Here is a 23,485-nt window from a genome sequence, read left to right on the forward strand (position 1 = left end):
CATAGATGACAATAGAAGCACACAGATAGAATAATAGGTGCTAAAATCGCACTTTGTACTCTTAAATCGTCAGACTGACGGACGGGCTACTTCATCTTAGGTTTGCAAAAATGTCAGTTTATTACACTTTATAGTAAAGATAGGATTAATATAATACAATCATTAGATTTTTCTCTTTACAAAACATACAAAAGACAGCTTTTGATAAAATAATTTTTATACGAGATACTCATCTACAGAATTAAAACATGGACTTCGAGATTAACACTTGATTTATTAAAACAAATACAGTAGGATTACAAAAACATTATTTTTTCTTTTTCCCTTTTGCTGGTGGTGGAGGAGGCGGTGGTGGTGGCGGTGGTTCTTCTTCTACCTCCTCTATTACAGGTTCAGGTGGCACTGAAGGATCTTCATCAGGATCATCAAACAAATATTCTGTCTGAAATTGTAATAAAGTATTACACATGAAAACAATTTCATTAAGTCATATCCTATCATTCAAATAATTAATAAAATAGTGATGGCCAGTTTCGACGCTCATCTTTTACATTAATCATTTACCTTTAACTCGTATAATTCAGGGGCTATACTAAATAAGCTTTCAATAAAGTTTTCGTAATATACGATGCCATCACCACGAACATTGGCGTCTCGCAATATTTCTCGAGTTTCATCTTCACTAAATGGTTCCCCGTACTGAGTTACAATGAGACTAATTTCATCGATCTCCAAAAAGTTTCTGTTTTCTGTATCAAAAATCTAAAAAGAAACGTAACCTCGTTTTTTCTGTATTATTATAATATTCTACAAAAAGATATTATGGGAGTAAAAAGAGATCACTGTAATGTAATTGATCACTAAAAATGTAATATTCCTGTAAACACAGTCTACCTGAAATGCGAGACCCAATTCATGTTTTATTTCTGGCATTAGTATCCATCGATCTAAAATATAAATTAATTGATCTTTAGTCAGTACTCTAGTAACGCCTGCTTTTATTTTTTCTACTTCTAACATCAATTCTTGATAAGTTGGATAACGAAAACTTCTTCTATGATATCTGTAACAATACAAAGCCGAATATTGTATTATCGAGGTTAATAACTCAGAACATTATTATATTTCCATTTTATTATGTACTTCTTTAGTTCCAAAAACTTTATTAACTGTTCGATAGTTACGACATTAATTGGTTCTCCTTCATTAATCACCAAAAGGGGTTTTGCATTTTCATCAAACCACTGAACGATTTCTTCTAGTTGCTCTTCAGTGAAGCGTGGAGTAACATGGGCTAAGGGTTGAAATACATCAAAAACTGCCATTTTGCACAATTTTGCTACAAATAATTACACAATTTATTATCTAATATAGTTTATAAAGGGTGTGGACTTGATCACGACCTAACAGAAAATAGAAAATGCATAAAATGAAATGACAACACCCGTCATTTGAGTTTTTTCAACCGTAATATGCCAGTATTAAACAAATTAAAAATATTTAATGACTTAAACAATAAAGTATGTTATGTTGTACGTTGCAACGTCTATCTATTGGCGTACTTTCGCGTGGATTGCTTTTACTTGGGAGGTTAAAACAGTACTCTGCAGCGCACATTTGGTGTGTGATAATGAAGCGCAATGACATTGCAGTGGCACACGCAGTGGGTGCTTATATACAGTTGTTAATCACTGCGTCAAGTTGAATATAATAGTTTAAAGAGTTGCAGTCAGATTCAATGATATAAATGGCCACCTTTTGAAAAAAAATATGAAAGTTTAATATTTCCGAACGATCTATGTACTATCACAAACTAAAACGTGACACTGACAGCTGATGTAAGTCAAAATGTCATTAGTGTCAATCTTAAATTTTTCGGGAATTTATTTGTGTTGTTTGTCTGTGATATATTATATAGACCTGCAAAATTAGCTATATTAGGTACTATAATGTTCGAATCAGATGATTTCGACCAGGTAAAGTTGACGAAGATAAATTAATTGATCTACTATTATCGTGTGATTTTGTCCGGATGGGGTACCTACTGAAGTAAACATTTGCTATAAGCACGTCTATTAATATTATTTCAGGTTCTATCACAGTTTGAATTCCCAGAAGACGTTACTCACTTGGAGCCCACAACAAATAAAAGTGAAACTGATGGACCCAGTTTAAAAAACAAAGTATTAGCAGAAGTACCAGATAATGTTAAAAGTATTGACGCTAATGTTAGTAAAGATGTTAGAAATTCAAAAGAATGTCACAATGAACTACGTAAACAAACAGAGATTCCCTCAAAACCTATCACTAATGATAATAAAACTATCAAAAATATTGTGTCACCAAAACACTTGAAAAGAAAAATGATAAATTCTTACTTTGATCATAATAGTAAGAGAAAGTTTCCCGGTCCAGCTGGTCTTCTTACTGGTGGGTTTGAAGCTAACAAAGATGAAACTGTGTGTCAAATGGAGTTACTTTCACAGGTATGAATAATATCTAAATTACATACATATAATCACATCTTTAGCAGGGTAGGTACAGACCAAAGAGCATAAACTTTCATAATATTATATGTTATAAGTCCTGTGTATAGTGCAGCAGTAATGCATCTGTCTATTGAAAAATGTATACTTTTGTATGTATATTAATCAATTTAAAAAAAAAAATATATAATATTATAAAGCTGAAGAGTTTGTTTGTTTGTTTGTTTGAACGGGCTAATCTCAGGAACTACTGGTCCGATTTGAAAAATTCTTTTACTGTTAGATAGCCCATTTATCGAGGAAGGCTATATATCATCACACTACGACTGTTGGGAGCGGAGTAGTTACGAAAAATGTTACAAAAACGGGGAAAATTATGACCCATTCTCTCTTACGTGACTCAAGCAAAATTGCGCGGGTCAGCTAGTTAAAAGAATAAGATGTATCAAATCAATAACTGATATCACTTTCACTTTATGTATTGCAGGATGTAGATTTTACTCAAAACAATTTAAGAGGGGACTTATTTGATACTCCTTTATGGTTGAGGTTACAAGAAGATTTGAGAGATTTGAACTTGAAAACTGTTGATTCAATAAAGACAATAAAGCAACAAGCTATTACTGGCAGCTTGCGAAGGAGGAAGGCTCACACTATCACAGCTTTTGTGGAGACTGTTGACAGGTCTGTTACAGACCCTTTAATTATAATGAGGGATACAACTGGTAAGTTATTTTCAGTGATGTTCACTACATACATACTTCGAATGACTCATTTTTTTGACAAATTAACATCCCTTGCTAAAAGTACTACTGACTTCTCTTGCTTCATTCACAGCCACTCTTCATCTTGATATTTATTATGCTTAGTGAATATGCTTTGCCTTAAAGAGCAGAGCTCAGTTGTTAGCAGATAAATAAGCATGAATGTATGGTGTGCAATATTTGAGTGATGAAATTCTATATTTAATTTAGACTCATATTTAACATATTTACTTCAACTTATAATACTTTGATATTGAATGATGAAATGAAAACAATAGAATCCAATAAAAAAATATATGTTTTATTTGCAGGAAATATCAAAGGCACACTCCATAGAGATGCTTGGTCAGCATTCTCTCAATACATTGCCTCAGAATGCTGTGCATTTATACTATGGAAGCCTACAATCCTCACAACTGGTGCTACATTTAAGAAACACTATCTAAACATAACTTTAAGTAATATACTAGCTGTGTATAGTTCTACTGTATTGAATGATGAGAATGAGAACAAAACGTTGCCTGATGGCTACTCTGTGGTGTATGAAGATGATTATACTGTGATAAAAACACAAAATGACTTCAGAAATATTGGTAAGATGTGCTAATATTATTTTATTCTGTTATTCTTACCTATCATTTACAACAATCTAACATTTAAATAAATTTTACCCATAACTGTTTCACCAGTGGCCTAGGTTTCCTTCAGTAATGAGATAGTTGATATAGCCCCACAACTTAGTAATTTTTTGTATGTCGAAATTGTAACAGCTGTACTATACAGGCCACCTCTTTATTTTTTTAACCTTTGCTAGATGTGAACCTTGCATACAAGGCTCTCTGCTATGTTGTCAGACTATAGGCCTACAATATTGACAATAATTTGGGTTTCAGGTGATTATTATTTCATGTTAACTGCATTTCTGTGAACTTATATTATTCCATGTTTGTTCCAGGTACAAATAATACAATAAACAATGTGTTTGATGATGAACCTAATGATTTATTAGATGGCTTGGACAGCATATTTTCAGATGATCTATTTTAAGAAAACTTGTTTTAATTTATTTTAAGGATTTCTATTTTGATGAATACAAGAGGAATGATGATATTTTCTCATTAAAATATTGATTATGCCAGATTCTCTCGTTTTTATTTGACCTTGCAATCTGTAAGTAATGAGCAACTTTGATTTTGTAAAATCAAGGATCTTTGAGTAGTGCTAAAGTGGCATTACAGAATAAAATTTATAATTAATGTTTTTAGAGCTGGTTTCATGTAGGTTTTTAATAAGAAATGAAACAAACATGAATCAAAAATAAGTAAAGAATAAACACAAGTACAGTATAGTGATTTATTAAAAAAAAATCAAAACTGAATACTGTCAGGTACAACATGTCATGTAGGTAATTATGAATAACTATTACAAATTATTAAATCTGTATAGCACCTATACATTTTTACAGAACAGTTTAAATTGTTTTCTTAAACTACTTTTGCTTTAGATTACTGAATAAATAATTTTATTTATTTATGTTTATCTATGTGTTACTGTAAAAGCCCGAACTGTGGTAAATCCTAAGATTTTCCGGTAAAACCTAAGATTTACCAACTCTCAATGGTAAAAGTCCGAACAAGCCAGAGTTTAAAAACTATGTTACGATATATAAAAAAATCCTCCTTCATAATTATGTTTATAACTATTTCACGGTGTAATTATATACTGTGACATTGTTATAAAGAAGGAGTTTTGGGCATAGCGACATGGGTAGGTTAGGTTAGAAGGCTAAGGTGGGAGCGAGCGAAGCGAAGCTCCCACCTTAGCCTTCGTGGTTATTTTTTTTTAACCACCCAGAAGGAGGAGCCCCGCGAAGCGGGGCTCCGGCGACATCTCGATATCATCAAGTGAATATAGGTAAAAGTTCGAAATAAAATAATTATTCGGACTTTTACCATTGCCAGTTGGTAAATCTTAGGTTATACCGGAAAATCTTAGGATTTACCACCGTTCGGGCTTTTACAGTAACATATGCATTATTCAATTTTTTTTCTAGTCTAGCAATACAGCCACTTTATAAACGCATTAAAATTTGTTTTTACCGTTTATCGAATGCTCTCATTTTGCACAACGACCTTGACTGTTTATATGATTGGATGTTTAATAAAAATGGTATTGAGAACAATCTATTTAGCCTTGACTTTTATATGTCGCGCTACGATATGTTTTGAAAGTGAAGCTGGGTGGAAATAAGTGCTTCTGCACATGCTACATTTAAATATATCTTTGACTGGCTTCTGTGCTGTTTCAGTCTGTCCATTGTCCTTAGATATTTCTTGGTTTTTACTAGCTGTGGCCAGTGTATCTTGCGCTCCCATGTGAGTTTTCACATGTCGTGCGCAAGTAAACAATTTCTTGAATTTCGCCTGCAAACAAAATATTTAATTTGAATTTATTTCGTGTAAATTTGCTTAACACAAATAAGCAAATTTAACACAAAATGTGAGTTGATAGAATAAATACATATCTTTACTATGATTTAATCTATCTAATTTATATTTAATTATTTATATTATTTATTTATATTATATTATTTTATAAAAACTAGTTTACTCACATCACATTGTGTACAATTGTAAAATGTTTCCTTATCTGTCTTTTCAATAGAGTAAGCATTTTTCATGTCTATTTTGTCAGTGTCTATGGTCAGAGATTCATCCACAACCAGGCAGTAGTTCTGAAAAAAAAATAAAGAATTTGTAACTTTTGTCGCAAATAAGACGATAAGCAACAATATTGTTCAATTTATGATAGGAAAACATATTGTAAGTTTTGTAACTTACATCTTGATGGTCCGTTAACGCTTCTTCAGATTTAAATAAAGATGCACACGCACTGCAAGCGAAGACTGTGTTAGGATGCCGCTTCTTAACGTCAAACATCTGATTTACTGCCAGTTCTGTAAAGAATATATTTTTAGAAAATACATTAACTAAGGAAGAGGTAAAATAACCTTCTATTTGCGAGCTTAAGAGGCAAGAAATCAGTTTTTGGGACAGCAGTCATAAACTTAAGTCAAACGCTATTTCATGAAAAAGCAGATTACAAAATTAAAAAAAAAATATAACGAAATGCCCTTAGCCTCACTAGATCCTAATGGGCCTAACGTCCTAACTGGCTTATCCATGCTAATCTGCTTCACTGCTCTTGAGAATGTTTCTAAATAAATATGGGTTACAGTAAATAAGAAATATTTTTTTATATGTTTATACTTACGTCGCTTATTCAATGTCACCGAAACTCGTATGACATTGTCCGCACATTTCGTCTCAACAATATGCACGTGGAATACTGTGAATATGTCTGTATCATTGTCAATACATTCTAACAACTCGTTCTCATTTTTCATTGCTTCTTCTGAAATTGAATGGGTTACTTTTATTTACAGTTCGTAGATACACCACGTTTTATGGAATAGGTACGCGCATAAATCGACGAGGTACATTTTTTTATGGTAACTCTCACTCATAAATTGAATTATTTTCAGTGGGTAATAGCATACCACATTGAATTAATAGATGAGCATCTAATACCGTTAAAATTGAAAAAAAAAAATTATGCACGTGAGAATCCTATCCACGAATTCACTGGCGGGGCAATGGTGAGGAAACGAGAGGGAACTATAAACTAAAGTTAAAACTTATAGTTGACTACGTACCTGCTTTAGCTTTAACAGTCAGTAACAAGTCTGGAAGATGCTCGAAACTAGCTTCATCGTCTGTCTCTTTTACACATCCGGTCACGAGAGAGATGACGCTTCTGTTATATATCATGCCCAGGCCATCTTTATTGTTCTTTAACTAAGAAAGAATAGCAAATAAGTTATAAACATGTATTAATATAACATCAAAATTAACTGAGATGTAACAAAAATATTAATTTTTCGTTTTAATGTATTTTAGTGGCAGAAAATGTCTATTAGCTCATGTATTTTTTATGCGTATTAAAGCGTTTTTGCAAGGTCATCATTTCACGTATCGTACAAGTTCGTACGGATACGAGTGCATACGTTCACTAACGTATACGTACGTACGTTTTAGTGTCTGTAGGAGCACTTGCATTTGCTTATATGAAATCGGTATGTCCCTTAGTGTGTTAAGTGGTTGTTAATAAGATTACCTTGGTAATAATTAAATTGTATCCAACAAGTGAACTTCTTATATTGGCTACTTTTAACAACTGTGCGATGACATTCTCAGCTGACGTTACGTCTTCAGGGTTAGGTTTTCTCTTCGAGGCACTGCGTATAAACTGTTGTATCAGACTTAAAAGTTCTCTTTCACTTAAACCATTACCTGGAATGAAAAAAAAAATACTTTTATTCCTCAAGCCAGAAGCTTTGCTTGCACCCCTTGTATTTTTGTTTAAAAAGGTCTCCTGTTCTTACTCTGGTTCAATCTACTCCACCAAACTTTTCGAAATTGGTGAAGACGTATTGGCGTCAATATAAACGGCAGGATTATTGCCGAACAGATATCCCTGCAAAAAATCTCTATAATAAAAGGGGTAACAAGTTTCTTAAATGCATATTATATTCTCATATTCTCTAAGTAACAATGGATGCCTAGGGCATAAGCTATTTTGTCATTGCATGTGTTATGCATGAGGGGTTTTAGTACTTACTATTTTGTGTGTTCTGTATCATCCTCTCATTGATAGTTTCTTCAGGGACAATCTCCACGGGAACAGGGGCAGTATTATTGTTTCTTTTAACAACTTTGGCAACTAATCTTTTTCCATTAACTGTTCTTCCTAGTACTATTTTGTCTGGAATATCTGCAAGAAATTTACTTTACTCATTATAAGTGTAGTCAAGCACTGGCCTTCAACTTAGAGAGCTGGTACATGCAAGCATCTGGACTCTGGAGTATAATTAACAATTCTGTGTATGGCCAAATGAAAGTGGCCCTAACAAACAAGTATGTTTACCGCAAAAGTTTGTGGGTAACTAACGTTTTAAGTTATAAATTTGGTATGCACCTTGTAAAAATTATACTATAGCATGATACAACTATATGATTTGTTTCTCTTACCTTTGAAATTAAATTTCGTCTTAATCTTTATAGAACTCGTGTCTTTTAAAGTTTCTTGTTTGATAGTTGCTATTTCTTTAATATGTTCAAGTTCTAAACCTTGGTTGTTTTCCGATATATCCATTTGTTCTTCATTTTTATTGGGAAATTCAGAGGTTTCAGGATCTAAGGAAAATGTGAAAAATTTAAATCGAACATTTTGTTAATGCTTAATTTAGAAGTTATAATAATGAATTAATCAATATGCAAATTAAAAATGAACATTTAGTTATAATGCTTAAAATAAAAATCTATAATTATTTAATCACTAAAATAAGTAAGATTTTGTTAATTCTTGACATAAATACAGATAAAAAGTTCAGTAGGTACTTTTTACCGGCAGTCCTGGATGAAAAAATATATGGATGCAAATGCTACTAGCGAAGTTTGTAAGGATCAAGACCAAGTGACGTTCTTTGGTCACTTCCTGCCACTGACAAAATGTGTAATTATGATAATGTGTGAGTATGTTAAAGTAGATATATTATGAATATTCACCTTTCTCTGTAATGATAAATTGTAAGTTCTCATCATTTTCATTAGGTATAACAAATTCTGAAGCGTCTTGTTGATTGTTAAATGACTGTGCAACTAGATTCTGGAACTGAATTGAGTCATTTTCTGTTTTCATATAACTGTAAAAAATATATTTGATTTGGTTGGAAATATGAACATGAAGAAAAATTTACAAATTGGTCTGGTTTGGTTTTTTTTTTCTTTTGAAAGTCTTAGATCATAAAGAGTGCATGAACATTTTTTTTAATGAGTTTGAAAATGTAAACATTGGAGGACTGTGATAATCAGAAAAATATTTTGTTATGAAGTGTTCAATGTTTACCCAGGGTCACTCTCTATGTTTGTTTCACTCTGAATCTCACTCCTTAATTTTTGAATTAATTCTGAAACACATCAATCACAAAAAAATATAATCTCTGTTAAATCATTATGATACCATATAATATATGAAATAAATAAACAAATAGTACATACTATCATTAGTAGTAATATCATGTAGTCCTAGTGTGTTTAGCACAAATATTTTGTCATTTATTTCCAAAAGGATCCAACCTTTTTGTTCTAATGTATGATACTGCTCATCACTCAATGTTATCTGAAATAATTAAGTCATATTTGGACTGTTTTTCTGTTATTCTTGTAACAAAATGAATGATGAATAAGTCAAAACATAGGTCTTTGAAATAGTAAGGAGAAAAATTCTGTGCGGGGGCCTTTTAATATTTTTGAACTTTTTTTATATGTCGCATTTGCCTTTGGGTTTCATACTGCCACAGGTAGTGGGTATTGTGTCCATTGAGAACCTATGACGTAGATGTGATTAACCTATAAAAAATTGTATACATTAAAATTAATTAATATACTACACCTCAGTAAAATCATTTCCTTGTTTACTGTTGTGCGTTGCCAAATCTATGTCAACTTCTCTTGGTATTTCCTCTTTGTATTGATCAGCTACTACATCTTGTTCCATCTGAAAATAAAATAATGTAGTATTTTCAAACATTTTGTTATGCTCAACAGGCATAGCTAAAATATAGCTGCGAATAGTTCATAGACTTTGCAGGCTTGAATAAGGCAATCATAGCTAGTTGTGATCACTGGTCCCTAAAGAAGCAAGTGGATTAAGCAATTTAAATGCGAACATGCTACATAGGTTGCTTGAACTGAGGTCCACATTGCTTCAGAAGGCATGTAAAAAGTTGATTGCAGTTATTATTGATCAATTTAATGGTAGTTAAACCATGTCAAAGCACTTTAGTGACCCAAACAACTTTTTACTAGGTTGACCACTAACCATCTAATAAGTGAAGCATACTTCAATTATTTATTCACCTGTTCACTAGTAGTGCTAGCACTGGGCTGCAAGAGATAACTATTAGTGTAGAGTCCATTGTCTCCTTCTGGCAGAATAAACTGATCTGGAATAAGATGGAGGCTAGACACACTTTCTATAGTTTAATTGAGTTTCATTATTATAAAAAGGTAAATCTTTACATCTTTTTAAACAAAATGCAATTGAAAATGAAGAATAAATAGGTAGTTACCAGATACAGATATGAGTTCTGCTGAATTGTCAACATCAACATAGAACTGTTGTGAAGCAACTCCCACTCCATACACAGTGCAAGGCTGCACATCTTCTAAGACTTCTTTCACATCCTGTACTTGGGCTACATACTGTATTTGACGATTTACTGAAAAATAAATGTTTTTATAACTCAGTTGGAACATCGGTTATACAATACATAACGAACTTTGGCTGGTTAACTGTTTCTATTCTTCATATTATGTAGTTATCTTTTATATAGTCTTGAGTAAAAATAAGATAAATATGTCGATTAAGTCAGTTGGTAACTGCAAGTAGAGATACTCTGAGTAGTAATTCTTCATTAATACTTACGTAAAAAGGTCCCATCATCCTGAACAACAAAAAATTGCCCAGGTTCTGGTTCATTGGTGTTAGCCGGCAGGAACTCATACGTTTCGTACGTATTTTTATCCATTTCAAACTACTATTAGTTTTTTTAACAGTTGAGGTATTATGACAAAGTGTTTAACTCTTTGAAACTGTTTGATAACACACAAAAATATAGCATTAACAATTTCTATTTTGACGTTTATTTTATTTACTTCCAAAACTGTCAATTCTGTAATGTCAATATGTCAAAAAGATACATTCGTAAACATGAGATCTAGGATTGTGATGCGTTCATTCGATTTAAATTGCTGATTTAAAGGCCGATAGAAGACTTCTTCCTTACATTCTCTTACGGTAGAGTAAAATCAAATATATAACTCATTGTTGTAAAAGCTTCGCATTGACAGGTATTTCTGATAGCATAGACATAATTTTTCAGTTCTACCGGCTGAAATAAAGGTGCTTGCATTTCCCGAATGACCATCGATTCAACTAATCTATTTAACATTCGGCATCTTTCAACACTCATAGTTTGAGCACTCCACTGTCCGTAATCAAATTTATGAAATGAGACGTCGGGGCGGCACATCCGTTTTGGTGTTGGTAATAAGTCATAAGCACAGCCGTAATACACTATTGTACCGTGATAATTGAGTAATTTGAGCATTACATCTTCATATCTTCCCCCTAAACAATTTAATGCTAGCACAGGTCGTGATAATGACGTATTGAAAGATGAAAGTTCTTCTGCTTCTTCTAAAGTACAAACAGTAGTAGCTCCTATTTTCATAAGATGCTCTTTGACTGCATCATATCCACAGTGATTTGCAACTATATTAAAAGATTTGAGTCCCCAAATTTTGCACAGCTGAATGACACATTGACCAACAGGGCTGTTAGCAGCATTTTGAACTACTGTTTCATCATGATGCATTATTCTGAAATCCCTGAGCATTCTGTATGCAGTGCTTGGAGCTACTATAATAGTGGCGGCTTCTGGAAGTGGTAGTTTTTTTGAAATCTTCAGTAATTTTCTTTCGTTATAAATACCATAGTAGCGCCAGGTACCAAGTCTTCCATGTGACAAGACTACTCTGTCTCCACGTTTCACTGCACAAACTTTATCTCCAACTTCAACAACATCTCCAACACCTTCATCTCCAGGAACTGAAGGTAGTCTAGGCAAGTTAAAGGTAGCTCCTGAAATTAAGATTGAGTTGTTATTTTAAGAAAGTAGGTACTACAGAATAACAAGTAATAGAAATATATTACGATAGCAACATCTGTATAACAGTTTACTTAGTAGTAAATGAAAAAACCATTTGTATTTTAATTGTTTATTAGAATAGTTGCAATTATGTAATACATTTCACCATAATAGACTAGCTGCAATTATTATTTTGATCTAACAGAAATCTAGCACATATTTGCACCCAGTGAAGCCTTTTGATGTGAGAGCATTTCCCACTGCCTCTGCAAAATTATCAAATTTGACCATCTTGTGAACAGGAGCTTTTAGTTTGTCCTCAGTCATTAGAGAAATAACTTCATTAATCATTTTATCTTTTTCAATAGAAGACGCTTTTTCATTCCATGCTGTCATCCAAAAACCGTATGATGAAAAATTCTTAAAAATGTATGCAGATGTAGGAACAGTCACTGGATCCCTAGACATCCCTCCATATGTGACCATGCTTCCGGAATGTTGCAAATGTCTTAACATCTCTAATGAACTCTTCCCTCCAACACAGTTCAGTGCCAGTGAAGGCCGTTCAATTAATATATCCTTAAAAATACTTGTAGATCTTAATTCTTCTTCTGTCAGAACATAGGTAGCTCCTAAGTTCTGTAAGTATTGTTTCAGTTCATTAATCTCGGGTCTGTTTCTTACTATATTTACATTTTTTATTCCCCAGGCTTTACATATTTGGATAACATTTTGTCCACATGCACTGTTAGCCCCATTCTGAATGACAACTAAGCCTTTCTCTCTCACTGGTTTAAAATCAGACAACATTCTAAAGGCTGTACATGGGTTGACTGTCAGTGTAGCTGCTTCCACTAGACCCAATTCATTAGGAACCACTTTCAAGACATCCTGTTTGAATGAAGCAATGTCTCTCCAAGTTCCCTGAACAGGTTTTGTGACAATAACTTTGTCTCCTGGACTTATTCCTTTTACTTCTTTACCTATTTCTTCCACTGTTCCGACACCCTCGTTGCCTGGTACGCATGGTAGTTCCACTTTCACTGGATATTTACCTTGAAACAAGAAAAATCTTTACAATTTGTGAACACTTTATTACAATAAAATTCATAAGAAACACTAAAATCGAAAAAAAGTACCTTCTCGACTTCTTCCCTTCAAACAAAAAGTTCTTATTTTTCTTATCACAAAAAAAAAGTTTGAGTAAACATTGTCAAGTACCTTGTATGGTATTAATGTCGGCAGGATTAACCGGTGCCGCCAGCATACGCACCAGCACGTCCTGGCTGCCTAGAGGTGGCACTACATATTCCCTGAACTTTACAACATCTAGTGGATTTCCGAATTCTGTGTAAACTAGTTGTTTTGAGACCAGACTACGTGATGCTGTAATAACGTAATTTTTTGCAGTTGTAGCAAGTGGGAGTAGCTTTGTGTAAGATAACAAAGCCATTGTGGTTTAAGTAAGGATGTGGATTTTAGTGGAGGCTAACTAGACACTGATAATTTATTAATTATCTTTTATATAAAAACGAACCGGTGCGATTTATTCAGCAATCAGATTTTGTTTTGATTGACATTGACAGTTGTGTCATATGTTGTCTTTCTTGTGCCACTAGTGTCATAATTTGACATTCACATACGACGAAGTTGCCATTTAAGGGACTATAGGCGGAATACGAGAAGTTTTCTTCGAACACTGTTAAGTTTGTGGTTAAGTTCACAAAACCAACAAAAAGAGGTTTGAAATTACATTTTGTACCTACTGTCCTTTAACCTAAATCAATTAGGTAATTGAAATTGTATGCAGATTATTTAATTTAAAAAAAAACACCGTTTATCAAATTGTTCTGTTGCCTGTTTCATAATAATATGCTTTGCGGGTAATAGCATCTTATAGCCACAATCCTATAATTACCTAATTGAAGGTACTCCTGACTAGCAGTGAGACTATAATGGAATGGGTAAAAAAGGACATAAAAACCAAGACTAGAAACATTGTTTACATAGATAAATATTTATTAATAAGTATAGTGTTTTGTTAAAAAAATTAATCACAACAGAAATCTAAAATATATTTACACCCAGAAAAACCCTTGGACGTGAGCGTATTTTTAAGACCTTCTTTATAGTCGTCTAATTTTACAAAAGCATGTATAGGTGCTCTCAACATGTCAGAACACATTAAACATATAATTTCCGAGAACATATTCGCTTTCGCATTTTCATCTGCTTGCTTATTCCACGCAGTCATCCAGAAGCCTACGGATGAAAAGTTTTTAAAAATATGATTTCCTGTTGGTATAATCACCGGTTTCTTCGACATTCCGCCATATGTTACCATTATTCCAGAATGTTGCATTTGTCTTAAAATACCTAAAGCGTTATTTCCTCCTACACAATTCAAACCTAATGCGGGTCTTTCAATCAGTTGGTGTTTAAAAATATCTGTAGCTTTTAACTCTTCTTCTGTTAATACAAATGTAGCTCCTATACAAAATAAATATCTTTTTAGATCATTGATTTCGGTTCTGTTCCTAACAATATTAATAGTTTGGATACCCCAAGCATTGCACAGTTGTATAACATTTTGTCCAACTGCACTGTTTGCTCCATTCTGAATGACGACCGAGCCAGTCACACGAACTGGTTTAAAATCATGTAGCATTCTATATGCAGTACAAGGGTTTACAGCCAAAGTTGCACATTCTGCTATACCCAATTGAGGTGGAACACATTTAAGTACATTTTCGTCAAAGACTGCTAAGTCTCTCCAAGTACCTTGTGCATTCTGAACAATAATGACTTTATCCCCGACACAAACTTTTTTCACAGCTATACCAACTTCTTCTACAATTCCTACGCCCTCGTTGCCAGGTACTGCCGGCAGCTCTGGTTTTATTGGATACTTTCCTGAAATACAGAGTATGGAGAGTATTATAATACCAGTTATACCTAATTAGGTTTAAAAAAAAACACTCTTCTTTTGATAAAGAAAAAAACATGCTTATGTATATAATCCTTAGGTACTACTGTTTCTTCTTGTTTGAAGTTAGAACCAAAGTTACAAAAAGCTTAAATATATACCTTGTATGGTATTCATATCAGCAGGGTTAATTGGTGCGGCTATCATTCGGACGAGAACATCTCTATTACGTAGACACGGCACATTTTTCTCCGTGATTTCCACTACTTTTAATGGATCTCCAAATTCATTGAAAGTTAGTTGTTTTGAAGTTAAGCCCCGCACTGGACACAATAAATTAACTAAGTTTTTCGCTACTGCTATTTGTTTTGTGTTAGCTGCTAGAGCCATGACTGTAACACATAATTTGTTTAAATGAAATTCAAGTCAATGCTGCAAATAAATTTTAATGTTTGATTACATTATGTAGGTAAACAAACAATACTGACACTGTCAGTTGTCACATCATACTTTCTTCTTGACTGAAGTTTCGTGTACCTTGCATTTTTCGGTAAGGAGTTCGGTAATCTGGCTAATATTTAAGGCAAACTCATTAAAATTATAGACATGGTGCATTTTCGGTGCGTACACAAAAAGCACGAGAATTAAATGGGATGAACCAGTTTTTTAGAAAACATAAATTCACCAAAAACATTCTGTATCTATCTATCTATCCTCATTTCGTAGCTATATAAAAGAATCTCATTGACTCGGAAGTTATCCTTGAACTCATTTCATCAATAGCGATATTAGTCTGTTCATAATCAAAGGACTTAGCTGCAATAATTAAATGATTGTTAATGATAACGTCCGTCGGATTTCAATGTACCTATAGATTTTACACAAAATTCCTTGTTGTCTATGCGTTGGCAAAAACCGGATTGAAATAAACACAATCTAAGTAACTGTATGGATATCCCATTCAGTGCCGTGCACGCCCATCGGCGGGTGAAACGTTTTTACTGACACGCCGAGCCCGCCCATGGGCGGTTGGATTTTAACCTCCGATATCTAAGCCAATAACCATTAGAAAAATGAAAGATTTTGTGAAATGATTCGTTTTACTAAAATTTATTCGTTATCAAAACGGCCTGCAGATATCTCAGGTTTGGAAAAAAGTCAATTCCGACTTTTCATGCCGAACCCGCCCATGGGCGGGCATAACACTTATTCAGGATTTAACAACCTTTTGTGAAATTAGATAAGAACTATAATTTTAACTAAAATTTTATAATTATAAATTTTAACTAAAATTAAGTTACCTTTAATAGAAATTGATGTTGTTTTGCGTCGATAAAATATAATAAGAAGATTTATAACCTACACGCATAAAAAAAATGTTCTGGCCAGAAGCGCAAACAAATATCGCACGAGCTAAATCATTTTGCACGAAAAAACAGCAGACATAATGATCATGGTAGGACCCAGAAGTCATAAACCATATTTACCTGTGTATAACAAATTCAGTTGTATTGTCTGAACAAAAGAAAGAAAATATTACATATAGTAAATAGGAGGAACGATAAAAATTTATTGTAAGCAAATTTGCATAATGTACTTTTTTTAACTAAGTATGTAATTTAATGTACCCAAGGATTGACGACACCTGACAATTAAAAAAGGCACATATATGTGGGTTTTTAAAAGGCCTAATAGATTTCTTTACATATATATTAGCTTAATTTTTAGGATTGTATGATTTTGATTCATCTTAGATTAATTAAGTGAGAGTTATGCTTTACCTTCATGCTCCATTTCTATTTCAGCTAATAACCAATAAAACTGTCACAATTTTATCACAAATATCGCAGGAAACTTCACATACACGCTTTAAACACGGTACAGTACATGTAAACTGAACATGTGAAACGGTTTATGTCGAAATCTACAGCTACATGCCAAAAACGCCGATGGGCGGGCAAGGATACTTAATCGAGATGCCGGACCCGCCGATGGGCGGGCTGATATCATAATACAGCGGAATCTGGGTAATGTCGTTAATTTTCAGCTAGGCAGTGAATGGGATATCTTTATTTTAAAATATTTATAGAAAATATAATGTAAAATTTGGTATAATATTTTCAGGTAAAAGCCGAAGCAAGTAGGTACTTGGCCATGCCAGCATCTGTGAGGAAGCGGTTCACGCGGAGATCAAGATCTTTTCGTGCCATTGGCGCGGTAGAACTAGGTGGTGCTGTTGCTTCTGGCGATGGCATTTGAAGTTTAGGAGTTCGAAACCGTCTAGCCCGAGTCAACTGCCACGATGCGCCGGAGTTTCGCATCACACCAATACCTTTATTTTCATCCACTACTGCCAAAGCGGGGCGCGGTGTGCTGAAATTGGAGTTATTATTTATAGTGTTATTTACGGCAATACAGGTACAAAGAAACTTACTAGTTTTTAAACTTACTAGTCTGTCGTGATAGATGAACGTAGTCTCGCTGGTGCTATCACTGTCGGCAAGTCAGCTGAAGAGTTTCTTTTTAATCCTGTGGGTACCGAAAGACAAAGGATTTAATAACTGCATTAAAAACATCTACACGAAAATGTTCAGATAATGCGTGCAACGCGGTTAGTACACTGCATCCAAACGTAAACATTGATGAACGGTCACCACATTGCGCAAGAAGGGAAATGCCCCATAGCCCGCTTCCTGATTAAGAGCCCTAGGACAATCAGTATCGAATACTTTTCTACCGGTACTTGTTCCCACTTACCAGAGTATTTGATGTTGTGTATAGCACTCTTATCCTTCCATTTCTGAGAGCAAACTGGACAAAGTGAGCGGCGTATGGACCATCGAGGAAGATCCTCAGTTGGTTGCTTGTTTATATTTTGGAAAGCAGGGATTTCGAGAGGTGCCTGTAAATAATAATAAGGAATTACTCAGTAATGACGTGATCTTCGTTTTCTTAAACCCATCGAAAGTATATTACATAGGTAGAACATATTCTACTAGCGACATAGTTGATAACTTAAATGTACAAAGGGGTATCCGCTCAATATAATATTAAACATCTGACCGGCGCAGGCGCAACATTTGATGTAAATGCCAAGATGGAAGGAATGTCCATGTCTCGTCGGGTTGACACTCTGGAGAATCGTGATACGCTGCGACGGGACATGCTGCGGTCCGTCATGCGCATGCTAAGGCCATGCACGCAGGCCTCGCTCGCATGCCTGGTGGCGAAACAAAACAAAATTAACTATACGCATGAATTATCCTTAGGATTGTGGTGCCTGCTAAAAAATTGCTGTAGTGTTTTAGACTACCGGTTTGTAACTTGTTTAATAATGGAGCGCGATTACAATCTAGGAACATGTGTTTTATACAAATTTCGAGACGCAAACAATAGTTTTTTTTTGTAACCGGATTGAAAAGCCCCAGTGTTTTTTCAACTAGGCTAGGAGAGACCCTTAAGAAAATACAAGAGTTAAAAAACATTTGCCACAAATGCGATAACGATATCGAATTTTCGTTACTTATCTACAATTTGTCAAAATAATTGCATTAGTTGGATTTCTGTGTGACTTAAAACAATCCATATTTACATGTAATTTATTTTGCTAAGATTAACCAATTGATATAAAGTCAACTGCATGACGTAACATTTAACAATATCTATCGAAGAAAACTGTGAGAAAGTTGTAGTTAATAGACATAATTGTATTGAGAGTGAAAGTTAAGTGGGAAACCAAAGTTTTTTGACGGCCGCTTCTTTGTCATCTCAAGTTTTTATTGCTCTATTGTCGACGTCATATACATGACACAGTTATAGATTAAATATTAGCCTCGTTCAGTTAATATTATGTAGCTTTTGTAAACTTATGTGAAAGAAAGGAAGTACACGTTGTTTTTTAATTAGTCACAACTATGTTTTAGTTGTACTTATTTATTTAATGGTCGGCATTCATAGATATAGTTTGTTGTCTGAAAAGTAGAACTGTATCAAATTAGTGCTTAATAGACCAATAACCTGCTAATAAACACAAATTTTATATATTTTCTTTACAAATTATGTAGGAAATAAGATAGCACTCCAATTATTAAGTTGTGAAACACATTATACTGGGTGTGGCGTAAATAATGAATAATCCTTTACCAGCGGATGGGCGACCACCCGACTAATCTAAAAATTAAAATTTATCTCTGGCATAAGTATCATAGTTTTTGAAATTTCGCCCATCCGCTGGTAAAGGATTATCCATTATTTACGCCACACCCTGTATATAACGTTCGGCTTACCCTTCCGATTCATCGTCTCGCGGTAAGTCTAAGGTCTTATCTTGAGCCTCTGCACTCATCTCTCGACTCGCCCGAACCATCTCTAAAAGACGCGTGTCCGTATCTTTAGCTGTATAAGTCCTATATTAAACAAATTGTAATTAATTATACATCTATAGTACAACTTAGTAGAGAGTCTTGGCATCCACGATTCATCTACATTATCCATACTAATATTATAAATGCGAAAGTAACTCTGTCTGTCTGTCTGTCTGTCTGTCTGCTACTCAATCACGCCTAAACTACTGAACCAATTTGCATGAAATTTGGTATGGAGATATTTTGATACCCGAGAAAGGACATAGGCTACTTTTTACCCCGGGAAAATGACGCATTTCCCGGGAAAATTCAGCTGGCGAATTAAGTCGCGAATAATCAATATTATAATGACATTAAATTAACAAAATTCCGTTGTCATGGCAACTGTTTTAATGGCGGATATGCCTTAGCGCGACTTCGTTATATTAGGAGATATTTTTGTATATTTTGATATATTTTTCGTGAAAAAAAGGCATATTTTATATCATCACGCTACGACCAATAGGAGCAGAGTAACAGTAAAAAGTGTTATAAAAACGTAAAAATTCTGACCCATTCTCTCTTATGTGACGCAAACGAAGTTGCATGGGTCAGCTAGTAATAAATATTTCCAAAATAAAGTACCTGTGTCAATCAGACTCTAAGAAGACACAAGACCCTGCCGGTCTCTGTTCTAAATTCTTAATTTTTTATACCTTAGCCAGCCGCGAGTCTTGCACATAAGGCTGTCTACTCAGTTGTTGGCTTATAGAATCTATCAAAAATATATTTTTATAAATAACGAGGTTTCATCCGCCTCATTTATATGTTAGAGTGAGGCCAAACCGGCTAGCCAAATCTATCTGACGTAAAGAATGTTTCGTGTCATGGAAAGTTAATTGAATATTAATAAAAGCAAGGATTGTATCAACTATTCTCACGATAATTTTATCCTGTTAAGGTAAATAGTAGTCTACCACGCAAATTAATTTTTAGACTGAACAGACAATTTTTTCTTCTCAGATTAGGCATTGGATAAGCAATTGCAGTTCTGTTACAACCATAAAATTATTAGTACTGCGGCCCGGGGCTTTATACGTGCAAGGATGCTATTTATTTAAGTCATAAAATATATCTTTATCTTTTTTTCTGTAGTTCCTCTTTTTATTAGGTAGTTGTTTCAGAAATAGCTTTCATTAGCTAAAAATGAGTAGGATTACTAAAAAAATCCGTCTTCTATTTCAAGTATCTTAAAGTTATTTGGTTAGAATTAAAATGTGCTAACCTTAAAGCGTTTAAAGAGTTCATATAGCTTTCATAGCATTCGCTGTGTTGTGACAGGAGGGTGGTGACGTCAGGTGAGTCGGACATCTCTTGCGATTCGCCATAGATGTCTCGTGCACTGTCTCTCTGTGTACGCACTCTCATCAACAATGATCTGTATGGTGCTGACTCCTGCCCCATGAATGATATACGAGTTTGATCATCGGTCGTTGACCTGTAAAAGATAAAGTTTTAGGTTTTACCCTACTTCGTTCGTGATCTTTAAGTTATTTGCTATAATGTGACTCATAAGTTACTCGGGACACAAGGATAGTTTTAATGAATCGATTCGAAATCGGATGTTCCGTGGTTTTTTTCTCTACGAAAACAAAACAAAGAATGTTTGCCTCTTCATAATACACAGTAGTCTTATATAAATCTTCGCATCTAACTTTATAATTCGTTACAGTCTACCGCGAATGTGCTGGCAAATAAAACTATTTTCTCAGGTTAAGCGGAAAATTGCTTTAAATTTAAATCAAATAAGCAGACTGTTAGGCATGCAGATAGACGGTAAAGATAAGTAGAGGGATAAGTTTGATGTTAAAGTAATAGACGAATATAAACCTGTTTCGAATACTTGTGGAAATCATTTCACCTTTTCAGTTAACCAGCTAAACTTGAATATGTTACGCATGAAACATGAATTCACATATATAACAAACATATTTCAACCGAATGTATAAAATAGTTTTGACTCAAGATTGTGCTTAAATAAAGTAATTGAATAGCAACAAGCGTACAAAATAAACAATCACAATCTACGCCACTGGATGAGATCAGATTAAATAATTGTAAGCAACTGCATACCACAATAAATACTGGTATTAAGCGCTGAGATATTTCTTCGTTTGTAAGATAAGTTTAATATTGAGGAGCAAATCATTTCGTACTTTAGATGTACTGCTGCATTTCGTACTTTGTCCTTTTTATATTAGAAACATCCTACAGTTTAAGGTCATTTTAATATGCGCTAAACATGACTGCATACATTCTACGCTAAAATAAGAGTTTCTAAAAACAACTCTACGTGAATTGTAAAATTGTGGAGCCTTTCTTTAACAAGATAAATCATATTTTGGCAACAAAATTATGCACAAAATGGTTCCAATAGGATATGTTTAACGTAAGCATGAAAGCCTTTCAAATTAAACAAAGCGTAGATAGCGGTAAAGCGTTGAAATTAGAAAAGACAAACAATATTGTTCTTAGCGGTTAGCTAGCACAAGAGCACCGATCGAGATGAACGGATTGGCTGCCTGCTTGACTTTTTCACCGGCGACGTGACTAATGGAGTGAGTCAGACTTCAGCTATAAGTATTACGAAGAAGGTTATACTCATTTTGCCAGTAGCGACCGAACAAATGTAACTTAATGCCTAGTAGGCCTTGAAACCTTTACGATGCGACGTTTAGTCTTGCAGCTATTTTTTATATTCAGAATGCATTACTGCCAGCCTAAACAAAGCAAATACACGATAATGATAACCACATGTAATTGACGTAGCTACTAATTGAAAGGTGTTGATAGCAGCTTGTTTAGAAATTTTAGACATTCTTGGCCAAAGTTTTTGTCTATTTATAATCTTGGAAACGTTTAGAAATATTATGGTTGAAGCAATAGAGTACTGAGGTGAGATAAAAACGGCTGTAAGATTTCAAGGCTCACGGTGAACTATGGCTAGAAAGTTTCCAACAACGGTTGAGTAACTTGTTATTGAAGGATTCAAAAGAAAATAACTGTCGCGGCACTAACCGAGACGAACGGCGCGAAGAGTACAATTTCGAATAGCGCGCTTTCCAGTCGCCATCGTTTCTCCAAACAATTTCAGTTTTTCTGAAACAATTTTTATAACAAGTATAAATCATCATTAGTTGACGTTGTTTCGATCACTAGGTAGAGCGATACATCTTGGTACTGTTTTTTCCGAGCAATAATAAATGAGCTATAATATAAAGCGGATATAGTTAGTAAAATATTAAAGTGTTTTTGTGCCAATGTTTTTCATTGACCATACTGTCAGTGCAAGGCACGTAACGAGTTGAAGGCCGCACTTTTGCGGTTCTGGCGAGCTATGAACTTGCAATATAATACTGATGAATAAATCGTAAAGAAAAATTACTAAAGTACACTTTGGTCGTTGGTGTTCGAAGTTTTTATGCCAATATACATTGTTGCGAGTGAATCATGAGAATAATCATAATAGAAATGGTTCCAGATGCGTACGAAACTTCCCTTCTCGATTCAATATTTACAGGTAATGTTTTTTTGTGTGATGTAATTGTGATGCGAATTTGACGTAGGATACTTACTGCATTTCAAGATTTGGATGTATTATAAAACTAGTTATTTGTACACATACTATATTGATTGTTTTTATTAGGCTTAGCAGTAGTTGCCATGTTGACATTGACAGTTGAATTTGACGATTTATTTTTCTTAAGTTTTGAGGTGCTTGTAACACGTTTGTAAGCATTTGTAAGTATTGCTTCGAAGTTGAGATGTAGGTATATTATGCTCTTTAGTTAGGTACTTATTTTAATTAAAAATATTTTTTCTCATAACTATGAAAATATTCCCAACTAAGTACCAAGGTAATTTATAAAAATACTTTTAAATAAAGTTGTTATAGAATAATAATAATATAGAGTCTTCACTTTCATTAACCTTGACCCACAACATAATAACATCATTATATTTCTGCTTCGCCAGCTCCGATGTTTGAACTTGTTAGTGCAGCGTTTTCTAAATTATACCTTTTGGTATATTGGTGCTGCTTCTTATTGACCTAGTAACAGTTAAGCGAGAGTTGAGAAATTTTAGATATCTTTAAGTAGTACCTTCATTAACCTCAATAATAGAAAACAAAG

The 23,485-nt window shown here is 34.0% G+C and overlaps 7 protein-coding genes across 9 annotated transcripts; 1 reads left to right on the forward strand and 6 right to left on the reverse strand.

The window, feature by feature from the left end:
- Window positions 1–260: 260 nt before the first annotated feature.
- On the reverse strand, window positions 261–1,441 carry LOC142979537 (uncharacterized). Of its 2 annotated transcripts, none has more exons than XM_076124492.1 (4): window positions 1,171–1,441; window positions 895–1,063; window positions 565–762; window positions 261–442 (listed from the first exon to the last, which is right to left on the reverse strand). In XM_076124492.1, exons 1-4 carry the CDS (start codon window positions 1,323–1,325, stop codon window positions 308–310), a joined length of 657 nt encoding a protein of 218 aa, XP_075980607.1. In that variant the 5' UTR covers window positions 1,326–1,441; the 3' UTR covers window positions 261–307. The 2 variants fall into 2 exon arrangements, with proteins under 2 accessions (XP_075980607.1, XP_075980606.1); XM_076124491.1 differs by having other exon boundaries at window positions 1,144–1,441.
- Window positions 1,442–1,848: 407 nt separating this feature from the next.
- On the forward strand, window positions 1,849–4,390 carry LOC142979356 (uncharacterized). Its single transcript, XM_076124221.1, has 5 exons — window positions 1,849–1,976; window positions 2,091–2,486; window positions 2,974–3,211; window positions 3,562–3,843; window positions 4,206–4,390. Exons 1-5 carry the CDS (start codon window positions 1,950–1,952, stop codon window positions 4,295–4,297), a joined length of 1,035 nt encoding a protein of 344 aa, XP_075980336.1. The 5' UTR covers window positions 1,849–1,949; the 3' UTR covers window positions 4,298–4,390.
- Window positions 4,391–4,589: 199 nt separating this feature from the next.
- Window positions 4,590–11,031, reverse strand: LOC142979276 (uncharacterized). The gene is made up of 16 exons (XM_076124109.1): window positions 10,799–11,031; window positions 10,443–10,592; window positions 10,231–10,316; window positions 9,764–9,868; window positions 9,370–9,490; window positions 9,218–9,278; window positions 8,878–9,014; window positions 8,341–8,505; window positions 7,931–8,083; window positions 7,427–7,602; window positions 6,966–7,107; window positions 6,524–6,664; window positions 6,091–6,206; window positions 5,865–5,984; window positions 5,277–5,673; window positions 4,590–4,790 (listed from the first exon to the last, which is right to left on the reverse strand). The coding sequence occupies exons 1-15, from the start codon at window positions 10,899–10,901 to the stop codon at window positions 5,434–5,436; spliced, it is 2,016 nt and encodes a 671-aa protein (XP_075980224.1). The 5' UTR covers window positions 10,902–11,031; the 3' UTR covers window positions 4,590–4,790; window positions 5,277–5,433.
- Window positions 11,032–11,070: 39 nt separating this feature from the next.
- LOC142979610 (enoyl-[acyl-carrier-protein] reductase, mitochondrial-like) lies at window positions 11,071–12,029 on the reverse strand (the record flags this gene model as incomplete). Its single annotated transcript, XM_076124641.1, has 1 exon — window positions 11,071–12,029. A coding segment is annotated over one exon (864 nt), but the record flags the coding sequence as incomplete, so codon positions are not given.
- A 101-nt stretch (window positions 12,030–12,130) lies between these two features.
- LOC142979474 (enoyl-[acyl-carrier-protein] reductase, mitochondrial-like) lies at window positions 12,131–13,619 on the reverse strand. The gene is made up of 2 exons (XM_076124392.1): window positions 13,245–13,619; window positions 12,131–13,078 (listed from the first exon to the last, which is right to left on the reverse strand). The coding sequence occupies exons 1-2, from the start codon at window positions 13,474–13,476 to the stop codon at window positions 12,222–12,224; spliced, it is 1,089 nt and encodes a 362-aa protein (XP_075980507.1). The 5' UTR covers window positions 13,477–13,619; the 3' UTR covers window positions 12,131–12,221.
- Window positions 13,620–14,073: 454 nt separating this feature from the next.
- On the reverse strand, window positions 14,074–15,445 carry LOC142979484 (enoyl-[acyl-carrier-protein] reductase, mitochondrial-like). Of its 2 annotated transcripts, XM_076124412.1 has the most exons (3): window positions 15,111–15,445; window positions 14,805–14,936; window positions 14,074–14,285 (listed from the first exon to the last, which is right to left on the reverse strand). In XM_076124412.1, the coding sequence occupies exons 1-3, from the start codon at window positions 15,337–15,339 to the stop codon at window positions 14,074–14,076; spliced, it is 573 nt and encodes a 190-aa protein (XP_075980527.1). In that variant the 5' UTR covers window positions 15,340–15,445. The 2 variants fall into 2 exon arrangements, with proteins under 2 accessions (XP_075980527.1, XP_075980526.1); XM_076124411.1 differs by having other exon boundaries at window positions 14,074–14,936; window positions 15,111–15,360.
- LOC142979483 (uncharacterized) lies at window positions 15,378–23,060 on the reverse strand. The gene is made up of 8 exons (XM_076124410.1): window positions 22,928–23,060; window positions 22,371–22,451; window positions 20,578–20,790; window positions 19,236–19,355; window positions 18,013–18,169; window positions 17,707–17,851; window positions 17,400–17,478; window positions 15,378–17,322 (listed from the first exon to the last, which is right to left on the reverse strand). The coding sequence occupies exons 1-8, from the start codon at window positions 23,023–23,025 to the stop codon at window positions 17,070–17,072; spliced, it is 1,146 nt and encodes a 381-aa protein (XP_075980525.1). The 5' UTR covers window positions 23,026–23,060; the 3' UTR covers window positions 15,378–17,069.
- Between the last annotated feature and the right edge of the window lie 425 nt (window positions 23,061–23,485).

This window comes from Anticarsia gemmatalis, chromosome 16 (assembly GCF_050436995.1).
Source record: "Anticarsia gemmatalis isolate Benzon Research Colony breed Stoneville strain chromosome 16, ilAntGemm2 primary, whole genome shotgun sequence".
Taxonomy (NCBI): Eukaryota; Metazoa; Arthropoda; class Insecta; order Lepidoptera; family Erebidae; genus Anticarsia; species Anticarsia gemmatalis.

Coding starts and splice junctions, on each gene's coding strand:
- LOC142979537 (XM_076124491.1), bottom strand. CDS start 1,325: ATGGCAGTTTTTGATGTATTTCAACCCTTAGCCCATGTTACTCCACGC. Junction 763..894: donor AATTGGGTCTCGCATTTCAG/GTAGACTGTGTT, acceptor GTTTCTTTTTAG/ATTTTTGATACAGAAAACAG. Junction 443..564: donor CTGAATTATACGAGTTAAAG/GTAAATGATTAA, acceptor TTACAATTTCAG/ACAGAATATTTGTTTGATGA.
- LOC142979356 (XM_076124221.1), top strand. CDS start 1,950: ATGTTCGAATCAGATGATTTCGACCAG. Junction 3,212..3,561: donor TATAATGAGGGATACAACTG/GTAAGTTATTTT, acceptor TTTTATTTGCAG/GAAATATCAAAGGCACACTC. Junction 3,844..4,205: donor AAATGACTTCAGAAATATTG/GTAAGATGTGCT, acceptor TGTTTGTTCCAG/GTACAAATAATACAATAAAC.
- LOC142979276 (XM_076124109.1), bottom strand. CDS start 10,901: ATGGATAAAAATACGTACGAAACGTATGAGTTCCTGCCGGCTAACACC. Junction 6,665..6,965: donor GACTGTTAAAGCTAAAGCAG/GTACGTAGTCAA, acceptor ATTCAATTTCAG/AAGAAGCAATGAAAAATGAG. Junction 5,674..5,864: donor ACAATTGTACACAATGTGAT/GTGAGTAAACTA, acceptor TTTTGTTTGCAG/GCGAAATTCAAGAAATTGTT.
- LOC142979474 (XM_076124392.1), bottom strand. CDS start 13,476: ATGGCTTTGTTATCTTACACAAAGCTACTCCCACTTGCTACAACTGCA. Junction 13,079..13,244: donor CGACATTAATACCATACAAG/GTACTTGACAAT, acceptor TCTTGTTTCAAG/GTAAATATCCAGTGAAAGTG.
- LOC142979484 (XM_076124411.1), bottom strand. CDS start 15,339: ATGGCTCTAGCAGCTAACACAAAACAAATAGCAGTAGCGAAAAACTTA. Junction 14,937..15,110: donor TGATATGAATACCATACAAG/GTATATATTTAA, acceptor TCTGTATTTCAG/GAAAGTATCCAATAAAACCA.
- LOC142979483 (XM_076124410.1), bottom strand. CDS start 23,025: ATGTCAACATGGCAACTACTGCTAAGCCTAATAAAAACAATCAATATA. Junction 18,170..19,235: donor CGAGACGATGAATCGGAAGG/GTAAGCCGAACG, acceptor TTTCGCCACCAG/GCATGCGAGCGAGGCCTGCG. Junction 17,479..17,706: donor ACACAACATCAAATACTCTG/GTAAGTGGGAAC, acceptor CGGTACCCACAG/GATTAAAAAGAAACTCTTCA.